Source organism: Phocoena sinus, chromosome 2 (genome assembly GCF_008692025.1).
Source record: "Phocoena sinus isolate mPhoSin1 chromosome 2, mPhoSin1.pri, whole genome shotgun sequence".
In the NCBI taxonomy this organism is placed as follows: domain Eukaryota; kingdom Metazoa; phylum Chordata; class Mammalia; order Artiodactyla; family Phocoenidae; genus Phocoena; species Phocoena sinus.
In genome coordinates, this window is record NC_045764.1 from 91,218,042 (window position 1) to 91,234,061 (window position 16,020).

Below are 16,020 nucleotides of genomic sequence, written 5' to 3' on the forward strand. Positions count from 1 at the left end.
CAGGGACATAGAAAATAGACTGGTGGTTGCCAAGGGGGAGGGGGTGGGTGAGGGAAGGACTGGGAGTTTGGGATTAGCAGATGCAAACTGTTATATATGGGATGGGTAAACAGCAAGGTCCTACAGTACAGCACAGGGAACTATATTCAATATCCTATGATAAACCATAATGGAAAAGAATATGAAAAAGAATGTATACATGTATAACTGAGTCACTTTGCTCTCAGCAGTAATTAATACATTGTAATTCAACAATACTTCAATAAAAAAATAAATTTAAAAAAGATTCTATTTATATGCACTGTCAAATTCATATGCCAAATGATTTTTCAATTCCAGAAGGTTTACATAGCTTTTGCTTTTTTGAAAGGCTATGTAGCAAAACAAAAAAATATATACTTCTGATATATGATGTAAATTTTTTAAAGTAGGATACAAATGAATAGGTACATTATGATTACAGCACTGTAAAACCATGCATATAAAAAAGCGAGAATAAAAGACAAAAATAATAATGGTAGGATTATGGGTTTCTAGATTTTTTTTTTATTTCAGCAGCTTAAAAATTATATACTTTTTAACTGAATAGGAATGAAACAGTAGGCAATTTATATAATGTTTAGATTGCTGAGAAAACTAAAGTAGAGCATCTCATAGCTTTCACATAAGAATGCAATCACAATGACTTATTCTTCATCAATATCAAACTGAAAGTAAATTCTGAAAAACTGCTACATACCTGATGTGTGTTGAGTGAAGGAGTCTTTCTAGTGGTTCATGTTTAGCAGAACTATAGAGGAGTGATTTAGGATTAGTGATAAGAACCACAGGCCACTCGCCAAAGATCAAATCTGCAAAGCTAAAGAGGTCATGATCAAAAGCAAAGATCCGGTACCTAGACACCAGAGGACAATAAGGTAATTTAGTTACTTCATATTATAAGACGGCCTGAAGGATATATACAGAACAAATGTAAAACGATAAAACTATACTTTCTGAGATCATGAATTTGAATGCAGAGTAAATAATATTGTTCCTCTTTCTTCCCTTGCCCTTATCACTTTATACATTTTGGCACATGTGACATGTGTCACAACTGGGATCTGACTGAAGCAATGAATTTTCACTGTGTCCTAGAACAATGCCTGGTACATAGCATGTACTCTTTAATTTTTAAATAAATGTTTGTTGAATTAAGTCATTTGATTTCTATACTTTAAGACTATTTTGAACCTAAAACATTCATCATAAGTCTAATAATATCTGACATTCTTCATCCCATCAACAATGCTACATAAAATATTAAAATAAACACACTTAGAAATCTTTAATTCTTCTTTTAAACTTTTATTTCTATAATTTCAAAGAAAACAGCAAAAGTTAAGTGGTTTTGATTTTCTAAATGCACAATGAAAGGTAAAACTATTCACTAAAAAGTAACCAAAGTTTTGTATTTTCTAACTTTTAGAACTAAGGAGAGAAATGATTAGCTATGGCAGAAACAATAGTGCTCACCAAATACTCCACGTGCTCCCCTGCATTTCCCAGTCTCCCTGGTATTAGGTTGGGGCCATGTGACTAGTTCTGGCCAATGGGCTGTGAACAGAAGTGACATGTATCACACTTCTGGTCCAAAGTACTTAAGAATGGGTATGAGTTCTCTGTGATCTCTTGCCTGCCCTGGAATTGAGGTGTTGAAATAGTCACATTATAAGATGGAGGAAGTCTGAATCCCTGAGTTACCCCATGGAGGAGAATTTCCCTGACTTATACTGATTTACATAAATGAAAAAATAAACATATGTTGTGTTAAGCCATTGATATTTTTAGATTTATTTGCATCCACAACAAAGCCTAGTCTAACATTACTAATATACTAACTGTTTTTAAAAACTCTCCTAGGGAATTCCCTGGCAGTCCAATGGTTAGGACTCCATGCTCTCACTGCTGAGGGCCGGGGTTCTACTCCCAGTTGGGGAACTAGGATCCCACAAGACACAGCCAAAAAAAAAAACCTCTTCTATTGTACTAATATAATTTAAACGTTTATAAGGGCAGGTAAAGGTTAGGTCCTTTCAGTAAAACAAACTCCAAATAAAACCCCAGGGTTGGAATACAGGAGAGCAGGTGGGAAGAGAAAGAAAGGAAATGGCTCCATAATTAACATCACTTAACTTGTAACTGTAGCATTTATAAGAAATAAAGAAGCTGATCAAGGGTTAGGAAGGCTACCTGGTAAAGGCAATTCCAGCCCAGCCCACAGCCTCACAGTCATGAACAGACAGGTCTTAGTTCAAAGTAATTACAGTTGCCAACTAATCACAGGCTTCAAGCATAGCTCTTATACAGTTTCTAGAAAAGCCAACTGAAATGAGTAAGTTCCTTCCAAGATATAAAGCTGCTTTTTAATGAATGGGAGTACAGTTGACCCTTGAACAATGAGGGTGTTGGGGCACTGACCCCCAAGCAGTAGAAAATCCGAGTATAATTTCCCAATCAGCCCTCTGTATCCTCAGTTCCACATCCACAGATTCAACTAACCACAGATTGTGTGGTACTGTAGTATTTTGTGAAAAACATCTGAGTATATGTTGACCTGCACAGTTCAAACTGTGTTGCTCAAAGATCAACTGTAGTTATTAGAAAGATAACATATTCAGCTCAACAAATATTCACTAAGTACCTAATATCTTCATAGCACTGGGTTTGACTAAGTTAAAGAGCAATTGATAAAAAACAATGAGGTGATACTTATTTATATTTAAACTTGCACTTAAATAGTTCTTCTCAAATATATATATTTCGTTCTTCTCAATCAATATATATTTAACTATATTGTATCCTTTTGATAAATAAGTTGTTTTCTCTTCAGAAGACTTTAACCTTAGATCTACCATATGACCCAGCATTTCCACTCCTGGGTATATATCCAATTTGAAAAGATACATGCACCCCAATGTTCATAGCAGAATTATTTACAATTGTCAAGATATGGAAGCAACCTAAGTGTCCATCAACAGAAGAATGGATAAACAAGATGTGGTACATATACAATGAAATACTACTCAGCCATAAAAAAAGAATGAAATTTTGCCAGTTGCAACAGTGATAGACTTGGAGGGTATCATGCTAAGTGAATAAGTCAGACAGAGAAAGACAAATGTTGTACGATACCACTTACATGTGGAATCTAAGAAATACAACAAACTAGGGAATATAACAAAAAAGAAACAGACTTACAGATATAGAGAACAAACTAGTGGTTACCAGTGGGGAGAGGGAAGAGAGGAGGGGCAAGATAGAGGTAGGGGTTAAGAGGTACAAACTATTACATATAAAATAAGCTACAGGGATATATTGTACAGCACAGGGAATATAGCCAATATTTTATAATATCTATAAATGGAGTATAACCTTTAAAAATTGTGAATCACTATACTGTACAACTGTAACTTATATAATATTGTATAACTATACTTCAATTTTAAAAGTGTTTAATAATAATAATTTTTTAAAGACTTTAACCTTAATAAAACCAACCATAATCTGTTTGAAGAACTTAAATCACTAACATGTTGTAGCAATAACTAGAAAGGCAGATATCAAATTCAGGGAAAAAGATGACATATTTCTAGCCCTAGTGTTTCTCAAAGTATGGTCCATTGAGCATCTGGTGGACTTTTTAAAAAAAAGCAGTTTCTTATGTCCTAACCCAGACCAACACAGCCAAAATCTCTAGAGACAGGGCCTGGTAATTTTTATTTTTCATAAGCTCCTCCATAGATCTCGTGTATACTAGATTTTGAGAACTATTTCCTAGAGGATGCATTTGAAAAGCCAACATAACATAGTGATGGCAAACATAATTGCTGCAACAAGGTTTTTGCATAAGGATAAAGACCGCCAGATACATATATTCCTTCAAAAACATAGAGATATCACATGTTTTTCCTTAACTGGGATCACTCACTCATGATAGTGATCAGAAAACTATCGTTGCTTTAGCAAAACTTAAACGTATAAGTTGTATTCTGTGGGGTAGTTCCCTTACCTTCTGTTATCCTTCCAGTCTCCCACCTCAAGTTCCAAAGTGCCCTGGAAGTGACGAGTGTGCAAAACAGGCATCAGTCCACCAAGTGTGTGGAGGTGCCCACACAAATAAGCTGTAGCCGAACTAACCAATGAAAAATAAAATAAATGAACAAAGATAACTTGTGATGCCAAACTAATAAAAATATCTCTTCAGAAAAGCAAGATAGGTAGAACAACATAAAAGAATTAAAAGCAATTAATTTTGATTTTGGAAGCTTGCCTCACCTCATTATGGACCGAATTCCTGGTGATGGAGAAAGGATAGTGGATGTTGTGAAGTGTCCAAACCAAATACTGTGGTTGCTCCGACTACTTTCCTTGGCCAGTAATAAAAGATCCTCCATCTGTTTCTGAAATCAGAGAAAAACAGAAGGAGCTTTAATTAGGGCTCAGCCTGAAATCTAATGTCAAGAGGTTACACAACTCCCTTGAGGTTTTATAATAAGTATATTATGTCTAAAGCTTAAACCCTACTAACCAGTGACCTGTATGGACCTCTGTAAGTTTCAAACTGTTTAAACATACAATTCATTTGATCCTAAAAATAACTCTGCACTAACTAGGACAGGGATTATTCCCATTTGATAAAGAAACAGAAATAAACAATCTTTAAATTACATAAATTTTTTTTCTTTATTTATAAATTTCTTTGCAGCAATGAAGAAGAACCACTAATCTTTTCAGCCCTGTATACCACAGTGCAATTAATAAAGAGGATATTGAAACTAAACTTCTAAAACAAGATGAACTTATGTCCACAGAAAGCCTTGTACCTGAATATTTACAACATTCTACTCATAACAGACAAAAACTAGAAACCACCAAAAAATTGCAGTATATCCATACCCATACAATGGAATACTACTCAGCAATAAAAAGGATATACACAGTAATAGGGATGAATCTCAAAAACATGCTAAGCAAAAGAGCCCAGACATAAGAGTACCTACTATATGATTTCATTTATGTAAAATTCTAGAACAAACAGCACTAATCTATACTGACAGAAAACCCATCAGTGGTTCCCTGGGACTGCAGGTGAAGACTAACAACACAAGAGAACTTTCTGGGATAATGGAAATGTTCTGTCTTGATTGTGCTGACAGTTACACCAGTATACACATTTGTCAAAGCTCTTCAAATACTCAAAATGAGTGCATTTTATTGTCTGTAAACCATCCCTCATAAAGCTGATTTCTAAAATAACTTGTAGATATAAATATATACATTAATATCATCTCCAAAGTGCTTATAGCAATGAATTCCTGGGCCCTACTTTCAGAGTTCCTAATTTGTTAAGTCTCAGACAAAGCCTAGGAATCTGCATTTTACAAAACAGCTGCTTTTCATGCAGATTATCAAATCATACCTTAAAAAACACTATTCTAAGGGGTAGGCTTTAAAATAATAAGCTGATCAACTCTGTCTAAAGACACTCAGTAGACAGGAAACAAAATATACCTTCCTTAAATAAAATGCCTAATAAACCCAAAGCATTTAACAATATTCTGTTCAAGTTTCTTTGAACCCTCATATCACTTTAAATCTTTCAGCACTTAGCAAATTCTGCCTTTTATTATAGTTATTTCTGTATAGGTCTTAAGCCCCACCAGTACATTAAATATTCTAAGAGGCCAAGCACTTGATCTTATCACCCTTGTATTCTTATATATGGACACATATGTCTTGCATTTGGGCACGTGCTCAATAATGAGTTGACATTTGCTGTACCAAGAAATAATCAGAGGTTCTCAGATGTGACTTTCCATACAGTTTTAATCCAGCAACAATTTTCACCGAGCTTAACGAAAAATACTTTAAAAGAAACTTATTTAGGACTTCCTTGGTGGCGCAGTGGTTAAGAATCTGCCTGCCAATGCAGGGGACACAGGTTTGATCCCTGATCTGGGAAGATGCCACATGCCGTGGAGCAACTAAGCCCGTGCGCCACAACTACTGAGCCTGTGCTCTAGAGCCCACGAGCCACAACTACAGAGCCCACGTGCCACAACTACTGAAGCCCGCACACCTAGAGCCCGTACCCTGCAACAAGAGAAGCCACTGCAAGGAGAAGCCCGTGCACCGCAAGGAAGAGTAGCCCCCGCTCATCACAACTATAGAAAGCCCGCATGCAGCAATGAAGACCCAATGCAGACAAAAAATAAATGAAAAAAAAAAAAAAGAAAACTCATTTACTTCAATGGTTGCCCTTCTCTTACCAAAAAAATATAGACCATTAGTTAGAAATGGCAACTGTGGGGATTTAGGAATATACCATATAGTATACAAAGCTGTATGCCCTGCACCTTGCAAAGTGCATGCTGCACTTAGTACATATTTATTTTATTTTTTTAAAATATTTATTTGGCTGTGCTGGGTTAGTTGCGGCATGCAGGATCTTCGTTTTAGTATGAGGGTTCTTTTAGTTGCAGTATGCGGGCTCTTAGTTGTGACATGCGGGATCTAGTTCCCTGACCAGGAATCAAACCCTGGTCTCCCGCATTGGGAGCAAGGAGTCTTAACCACTGGACCACCAAGGAAGTCCCAGTACATATTTAACAACTGTTTACTGAATTAATGTAAAATGTGAGGTACTGCTTTCCCAGATTTTGGAACAAGGACAGGGATAACAATAATAGGGTTCAAGTAGTCAATAATTTCTTCTAGCCATACCTGTAACCACAGCAGAATTTTCCTCAAGCATTTCTAGATAAGAACTTGTTTACCTAGTATAACTTTAAGTGAGCCGCATGTATCTGGGGAAAGATAAAATAGGTTAGCTGCAAAGGGAAGTGAGATTTTTTACTGTACCTGATCTAAAATTCCAAAGAAATTAAAAGGTCTCTTAGGCCCTGGATTTAGGGTGGCATCCAAAGAGATGAAAGAATAGTTGCCAAAGGGAGTACTGTGGACGTAATGGAAAGAGCCATCCCTACGTACAGCAGAATATTTCCTAAAAAATACAAGACAGGAAAGTTTTAGTGCAATCATAAAATGACAGAATGAGTTTAAATTCCTGCCCTAATATCACACTATATTTTGCCTCCCTTTGAAAAGGAAATTTCCATGATCTGACAGAGAAATACACAAAACTAGATCCACAATGGATACATCGATTAAAAGAAATTTTAAAGATTTTCTCCCATTGTCTCCAAAGATTCAGGCAAACATATTCATCAGTAACCAAGCACAAGGTCACCACGCAAAGCAGAAAAGTAGGTGGCTAATTTGGTAGTCCACTAAACATTTTAAAAGAGATTAGTCAGAATCCAGGGAAATGGTATTTATCAATCATTAAAAATTTTAGTGAGGGCCTTCTAAGTACCTAGCAGAATTCTTGGTGTAGTGAGATACAACTGTTTACTTCTTGAAACAGGACTGCAGAGGCTTAAGTGACAATAAAGCCTTGCAAAGATGAAGTCATCAAGCCAGGAGAAAAATGTTAGGTCTGGGCCAGTAAATCTTTTATCGGTTCCTAAAAATATATTGAAAACATACACAGGGTCCACATCCAGTAATGAAAGTCCTCACCACCTTAAGTATCAACAGTATTCAAGTGTCCAGAAAGTTGGAGAGTAAAGATGGCTAACAGAGTACACAGTGTCGGCACTCATTAAGTATTTGTTGAATAAATGTGAAAGAAAGGAGCATACCTTTATGATTCAAATGTCAGAACATTATAAGAAAATATCTAAGTGTCTTATATGATGTTTTACCCAAGAGCACATATGAAAAAAATACAAATAAATTTCTGAAATTTAATGTGCTATCAGGGAGCTATTTTTAAGCAACAGCCAACAAATATATCATAAATAAATATATTATCATAGATATTACAATTAATAGTCAATTAGCTCCTCTTGGTATATTTTGAATTTCTATTTCAGGGTTTTTTCCTCATTAAGATTTGTATTTATATTTTTCCTGCTTAGTTTGTTTTCAGAGTTATTCTTCAGGATCTTATAATCTTACATATGTTGTTTTCTTTCCTACATTTTTGACATATTAAAATCCAACTATCTAAAATAAAATCCAACTACTTGAAAGCAGAGGTTAAAATATACAATAGTTTTTGATTTCTGGATTTTGGCATCTCTGAGTCATTGTACAGATCAAGATTTAACCTTAAGATTTTTTTCCTTCCAGTTGATATTTCTGTAATGTCTATATCTCTAGCAAAATGTCACATATTAAATCCGGATAAAGTTTAGGTGGTTAGAAACAAAAATATAAAGGTAAGAAACTTTAAAGTGACTAATAATTTTACCTTCCCAATAACTAATCAGTCCCTAAGTCCTATTGATTCTTTGAAAATGTCTGTTAAGCCCATTCCCATCAGTTGCCATCAAAGATACAAACAGTTAATAAGAAGTGAAAGATTTTCATCTCTGCCCTTTTCCTTCCTCACATTAACAAAGAGGACAACCTCCTCTTCCAAGTTAAGGTGACTCTAGTTATATGTTAACCAATGCTTTTTGACCTACCATCCTCAAATTCATGTCACCATCCCCATATCCATGACCCTTTTTCAGACAGGTATGTCTTATATTCATTTCAGGCCTTTTCCTTATGATGGTTAGACTGCTGCAGGATGCTTCTATTTGGTCTACACAACTCTAATCTCTCTCTTTTTCTTTTTATCCCTATCCCTATTTTGTTGTGTGTCTGCCCTTTATAAAATACTATTTTCATTGTTACTTATCTCCTTAGGAACCTATACTGGATTATAAACTATTACCCATCACATCTAAATTTTTGTGCTTGTCACTTGACACCTCCATAAATTGGCTCTACACTATCTACCCAGTGTCACACCAATCCTCAATATGAACCTTTATTCTGGTGATAGCAGTTTCCTTTCTGCCCCCCCAAAAGCTCATTCCAGCTTTCTTAATGTATTTTTAAATTTTTTAAATTTATTTATTTGGCTGCATCAGGTCTTCATTGTGGCACGCAGGATCTTCATTGCAGCATGTGGGATCTTTCAGTTGCAACATGCAGGATCTTTTAGTTGTGGCATGCAACTAAAGCTCTGTTTATACTAATCCTTTCAAAATATACCCCTCAGAATTTCTTACTTCTCCAAATGCTACCCGTCTTTTTTAAGACTGGACACAATTTTCACTTCTTTTACAAAGTCTTCTCTAACTTGCAGCTAGTAGATAAGTTGTAGAGATCTAAAGCACAGTATAGTACTTATAGTCAACAATACTGTATTATAAACTTCAAAGTTGCTAACAGACCAGACCTTACTTGTTCTCACCACAAAAAAAGAAACAGTAACTGTGTCACTTGTGATAGGGTTATTAGCTAACCCTATGGTGACAGTCATATTGCAATATATAAATGTATCACATGAACACACTGTATACCTTAAACTTACACAATGTTATATGTCAATTATATCTCAATAAAAAATAAAGTCTGCTCTATGTCCACCCCATGCTAACCTCTGCCTTTTCTGATTTCTCATAGTGATAATTAAGTGTAATAAATAATCTAGGGCTTCCCTGGTGGCGCAGTGGTTGAGAGTCTGCCTGCCGATGCAGGGCATGCGGGTTCATGCCCCGGTCCGGGAAGATCCCACATGACGCGGAGCGGCTGGGCCCGTGAGCCATGGCCGCTGAGCCTGCGCATCTGGAGCCTGTGCTCCGCAACGGAAGAGGCCACAACAGTGAGAAGCTCGCGTACCACAAAAAAAAAACAAAATAAAATAAAAATAAGTAATCTAGCATTTCACAGCCATTCCTTCATGGTTTTTTTTTTTACGTTCTTTTCTAATTGTTTCCTGAACAATTTTTATCTCCCTTAGCTAGACTTACTTGAAGGTAGAGGCCATATTTTTTAATATTAGCTCTTGTATCTGTCACACTATCCAACTAATTATAGGCTCTTAAGACTTGCTACTTGACTGACTGACAGTGTAAAACAAAGCTACTGAATACCCTGGAACAGAAAGAGAAATTACAGCCAAGAGAAGAATTCCAATACAGTAAAACTAGAGAATGGGCTTTCTAACTTAAAGATCCTTTCATATTCATTGCCTTTTTCATATTCATGCACATAAAATTTTTTTTTAATATTTGTATGACATACTGGACAAAGCAGCAAGGGGTGAACAACTGGGCTCTTCGGCCATGCCAGAGGCTAAGAGAATCAGTATCTCAGCATTATTAAAATCCACAGTACTCTGGTTGACAAGCTCTGATCTAAACAATTTATTCTGTGCATCAATGGCAAAAAAAAAAAAAAAGTCTTATAGAATATTAAAAGTACCATTAGTCGACAAAAAGCATTAAAGTATATGAAATAAAAAGAATAAAAGGGGGCTTCCCTGGTGGCGCAGTGATTAAGAGTCCGCCTGCCGATGCAGAGGACACAGGTTCGTGCCCCAGTCTGGGAAGATCCCACATGCCGTGGAGCGGCTGGGCCCGTGAGCCATGGCTGCTGAGCCTGCGCGTCTGGAGCCTGTGCTCCGCAACGGGAGAGGCCACAACAGTGAGAGGCCCGTGTACTGCAAAAAAAAAAAAAAAAAAAAAAAAAAGAATAAAAGGGACTTCCATGGTGGCGCAGTGGTTAAGAATACGCCTGCCAATGCAGGGGACATGGGTTCGATCCCTGGTCCAGGAAGATCCCATATGCCGTGGAGCAACTAAGCCCGTGCACCACAGCTACTGAGCCTGCAGTCTAGAGCCCATGAGCCACAACTGCTGAGCCCGCGAGCCACAACTGCTGAGCCTGCATGCCACAACTACTGAAGCCCGTGTGTCTAGAGCCCATGCTCCACAACAAGAGAGGCCACTGCAATGAGAAGCCCACACGTCGCAATGATGAGTAGCCCCTGCTCACTGCAACTAGAGAGCCCTCATGCAGCAACGAAGACCCAATGCAGCCAAAAATAAATAAATATTTTTTTTAAAAAGTATAAAAAGAAAGAAGAGGTCCAAGCAAACAAACAAAAAATGAATCACCAAAATAATAATAATAAACTAAAAGGCTCCTTTTCTAAATTACCAGAGGTTCTTTTCTCTGTTAAAAAATGTTTTCACCCATTCAGTGAATTGATTGCACCCTCCCTGTAACAGACTCTACATTGTGGTCTGTCGTCTGTTCATTACAGTACCTGTAATAATTCTCAACACTCTCCAGACTTGGAATGTTGAATGCATCTAATTAAAAAGAAAAGAGCAAACATCATCTATATTAAAAAGAAAAATGCAAACATATTAATGACTAAAGAAAAATGACAATTCTTTCAATAACACTTTAGATGATAGATGCCAATTAATTAGATTGGCATTTAATTTTAATTTTTAAAACTTGATAATAGAATTCAGGTTATCTGGAAACTTATCTAAAGCACCTAGTATACTGAAGAACAATAAATATTTTGAATTATGTACTACTCAGAATAAATCAATTTGAAGTTATAAGACTGGACCACTGTTGCTGCTGTTTTAATTGTGTGATTCTGGAAGCCAGGAAGGACTGGATTCATGCCTGATATATGGATCCATGTCATGGGCTTCTAAACAGCAGATGACTTTGATAACAGGGCCAAAGCCCCTCTTTTTAAATCTTAAAAAAGATTCAGTAACAAAGAAGTTATATAATGGTAAGGGAAAAGGTTAAGGACATCATAGAATACTTATCTGGAAATATAATAATTTCATAGAGCTTGATTGCTTGGTTGCAATAGCTAAAATTGTTTATCAGCTTTGACTTCCAAGAATCCACAACATTTCTAATAACCTTAGAAAGTAAGCTGAAAGCTCAATTTAGGCCAAAAGAAATATTATTGTGTATATAATCCTCTTGCTAAGAGAACAATTCTGTTAGAGTTAAATCTTCTTTTCTTTTTTGGCTACACTGCATGGCTTGTGGGATCTCAGTTTCTGAATCAGGGATTGAATCCAGGCCACGGCAGTGAAGTGCCGAATACTAACATTTAGACCACCAAAGAACTCCCTATTATAGTTAAATCTTAATAAAGATTTATATATATATATACACACACACACACATATATATACCATAAGCATTTATGCCTATACAAGTCAAATTAAATGATTATGAACTCCAAAGGACTATCCAAATTATTTAATCACAAAACTCCATTTGATATTTGTTACTTTAAATATATCAGTAGTTTGGCTTGGAAAACTTTTTTAATATACACAGATTTGCTTTTATTGCAAAAGAATTTGACTTGTACCCTTAATTAAGATCAGGGAAAAAAGGGAATGTAAACATACCAGAGAAAATTGTAAGCCAGAATCCTATTTTTAATTTATAATTTCTAGCTGCTTTGTAAGAACTATAGTTGACCCTTGAACAACACAGGTTTGAACTATGTCAATCCACTTGTATGCAGATATTTTTCAATACATACATACTATAGTACTACATAGATCCTTGGCTGGTTGAATCCGCAGATGCATAGGGCCAACTGTAAAGTTATATCCGAATTTTTGACTGCTTGGGGGTCAGTGCCCCTAACCCCCACGTTCTTCAAGGGTCAACTGTTTTTATAAAGAGGGATTTTTCGATCTAACCAATAGCTGTGTATTTCACCAGATAGAATTTTAAGAGATAGCTTTTAAAAATATATATAAATAGGTACTCATCAGCAATGAATAATCAAGTGAAGCAGACAAATGAAATACTTAAGTAACCAATAAGAAAGTCAACCTTTATGAAACAAACAGATCTACCATGAGGACTCTTGGAAAACAGTTCAATTCCTTATTAACACAACAATTATAGTCTAAAAAATGGGAAGGGGTTATCCATTTCTCTCTCCATGCATATTGGAATATATTTGTAATTTTAATTTTTAAATATATATACAGCAAAATTCAATCTTTGTGATGTACAGTTCTATGGATTTTGACAAACGCATAGTCATGTATCTACCACCACAATCAACATACAGAACAGTTCTATTACCCCGCAAAATTATCTCATGATGCCTCTTTTTAGTCAGCCTCTCCCTCCATCTTCAACCCTTTGCAACCACAGATTGTTCTGTCTATAGTTTTGCTTTTCTTGAATGTCATATAAATGGAATTATACAGTAATGTGGACTTATGGGTTTGGCCTCTTTCACTTAGCAAAATTATATCTTTTTAAACATCCATCTGCATGGATTTTGCTATATGCTTTTCTTCCATGTAAAGAAGAAAGAAACCATACCAGTTTCCCCCTCAAGGTCTAACAGTGACATCTGAAGTTTTAAAATCACATATTATCGTTGAATTTCACAGTTGTGGCCTTTAGTATACCTAAGCTTATGTTACAATGTCCCATTTTGTAATTTTACAATTTAAATTGGAGAATCTAGGCTCCTGAAGGAAAAAAATCTAGTCTTAATTATAACTGGGACTTGCCTCTTACCATGATTTCCTTTGATATCGAGCCACTTGGTTTTTTCCATGACCCTTGTCTTCTTCAGAATACCCTGGTAAGTTTGCCATTCTGCCTCTTGCTGCCTAGATCCCAAATTTTCCTTTGTTTTGGCATCTGTCAGGTCTCCTGTAGGTTTACATAAGAATTGAATAACAATGCAAAATAAAGCTGGGCTGGGGGTTCAATTTTTTTTTTTAATGCACACTGAAGAACAAAGATATTTAAAGTACTCAACATGTATTAGCATAACCACTTATGAATCCATCTCTGTCCAAAGCAAGCCATTGAAAATAACATTCTCAGCACAGGCTTTATTTGTTTCTTATAGGTTAGCAAGTGCCTATTTAACTTCCTGTGATATTAGAAATAGGTTGTGAAAAATGTATCTTTAAAGGGAGCAGTACAAAATGCATCTTGAGACTCTGATGAAATGAAAACTCTTTAATAAGAAATTCCAACACTTTGGGAAGGTGTAAATATCTATGGTAACCTTATTTTCCAAACCCCAAATCAGGATATGTGATCTGACGAAGTATTATTTTTACAGCAAGAAACAATCTGGAAGGTGTAGTTTGGAAAATGAAATACCAAAATTTCTGGGAAACTAGACAGACATTTGAAATCGAGATTGTCTGTAAAATGAGGACTCCATCATATCAGCAGAGGTGTTTCAGTAAGGTGGGTGAAAGATGAATCCCCCAAGAGCCGGGATAGATGCTCCTTTAGCTTCTTCTCCAACACAGTTGGGAGCAAAGGGTTTGGGGTTTGAACACTCTAGGGAACCAAGTCATAGAAGTACCAAAGGATGGAAAAAAAAAAAAAAGTGTCCTGAGTTACCTGAAGCCTCAAACAACTGACAATGTAAGATTAATACTGTAAGGAAAATGGAAAAGTTAAGAAAAAAAAAAAGAAGAAGAGGAAGAGGAGGAGGAGCAGAACTTTTCATTTCTGGTTAAAGGGCTTTCTCTAAGTCTCTCTCAAATCCAGAGCTGCAATAACAACAACAAAAAAAAACAGATAACAGACGGCAGACGGAACACTAACGTGAGAATCATGAGCCTTGCTTCCACCGCTTGGCCAAAACCCTGCTATGGCAAGTCATTTAGCCCGGATCTTGACTCAGTTATCCATAGGCAAAGGAAATTATAATATCCTATCTCCTCTACAGGAGGAGGACTCACCTGAGGCTGTAGCTAAAGTTCTCCTAACGTCCCCAAATTAAAAGGCTGCAGCCCTGTTTGCATTCTACCATCCGGACCACAAAACAACATGACAGCACGGCAATCCTCCCTACCTGTGGCTAGGACGAGAGCTGGTTGAATGATGTCAATAGTTTCAGAACAGAACTTCTCTAAGTCTACAGCTCTGCCTGGATCGCGAAACCTGCTCAGGTGAATGTCGGATATCTGCCGAAAGCAGGTGTTAAACAGAGATATCTGAGTCAGGAGGAGGCAGCACGAACAGAGACCCAGCGGCTCTCTCCGGCGGAAGTAAAAGGCAAAGACGCAGTGCATCAACGAAACCCCCAGGGAAGGACGGAGCACCAACCCCCTCTCCCCCAGCCCAGAGTGTGGGCCCAAACAGGAGCGGGTCGCGACCCCGCGTTAACTGCTGGCGTCTCACCGCGCGGCGCCAGCTCTGCACCCACCCAGCCCCCGCCTGAGCTCCCGCTGCGTCACCTGCAGACCCCAGAAGATGTTGCTGGCTCCGAGGCCCGGCGCAGGGTGCGGGCTCCGGGGGGTGCGGGGCTGGGGCAGTGGCGAGGGCGGCCCAGCCAGGCCGTAGTGCTCCAAGAGCACTGCCGCCAAGGCCGCGGCCGCCAGCCCGGCGACCACCCTGACGGCCAGCGCTGCGGCCATTCCGCCCGCCGGGGCGCGGCACGCGAGTGCGGGGCCGGGTCAGGGACCGGCACCGGGACCGAGCGGTGCCCCCCGGGAGCTGCTCTGGCCGCACTTCCGGACTCTATGGTCGCGGGGCCTACGGCGCCGGTCTCACCAGCCGGCGCTGGCACCTGCGCCTGGCAGTGTACCTGCAAGTCGCCCGCGGCTCTGAGCTCGGTTTGCTAATGCAATGCGGGCTAAGAAAAAAAAACCTTGACACCTGCCCCCGCCCCCCCCCCCCCGCCCGGCCCCAGCGCCACTCGCAGTAGCCTTGGGGTGGCAGGGAAGGAGCCCGGGTCTGGGAGGCGGAGGCTAGCGTCCTGACTCCGCCTTAGTCAATCATGCCGGACCTCGGTGATCGGCTTCCTTGCAAACCAGAGTTAATACCTACCGAGCGTACTTCACAGGGTTGTTGTGAGAATCAAAGTATGTATGAGGACGCCTTTTAAAAATTGCTGCACACATGTGGCAGGTGGCTTTCTCTGGTTCCTTCTGATTATTAACAAAGTCGCTCCGTAGGTTTTCTATAGATTTAATCCGTATGTTTTGTGAAAGTTGTATTTTCCTAAAACTGATTTCATGTGCACTTGGTTGCATAATAGTCTAATACGGTGGTGTGCCATTCATTTAATACATTTTA

The 16,020-nt window shown here is 38.1% G+C and overlaps 1 protein-coding gene across 4 annotated transcripts in view; it reads right to left on the reverse strand.

Annotated features, from left to right (window-relative positions):
- TMEM62 (transmembrane protein 62) overlaps positions 1–15,575 on the reverse strand; it is a 33,401-nt gene extending 17,826 nt beyond the window's left edge. The window contains exons 1-8 of one of the 4 annotated variants that reach the window (XM_032623408.1): positions 15,180–15,575; positions 14,795–14,906; positions 13,489–13,626; positions 11,216–11,261; positions 6,904–7,045; positions 4,318–4,442; positions 4,052–4,174; positions 740–895 (exon numbers count right to left, since the gene is read on the reverse strand). In XM_032623408.1, coding sequence (XP_032479299.1) covers positions 740–895; positions 4,052–4,174; positions 4,318–4,442; positions 6,904–7,045; positions 11,216–11,261; positions 13,489–13,626; positions 14,795–14,906; positions 15,180–15,359 — 1,022 coding nt within the window. In that variant the 5' untranslated portion in view covers positions 15,360–15,575. Of the gene's footprint in view, positions 1–739; positions 896–4,051; positions 4,175–4,317; positions 4,443–6,903; positions 7,046–11,215; positions 11,262–13,488; positions 13,627–14,794; positions 14,912–15,179 lie in introns of those variants that run through there. The other 3 variants (XM_032623409.1, XM_032623410.1, XM_032623412.1) reach the window with 3 other exon arrangements.
- Between the last annotated feature and the right edge of the window lie 445 nt (positions 15,576–16,020).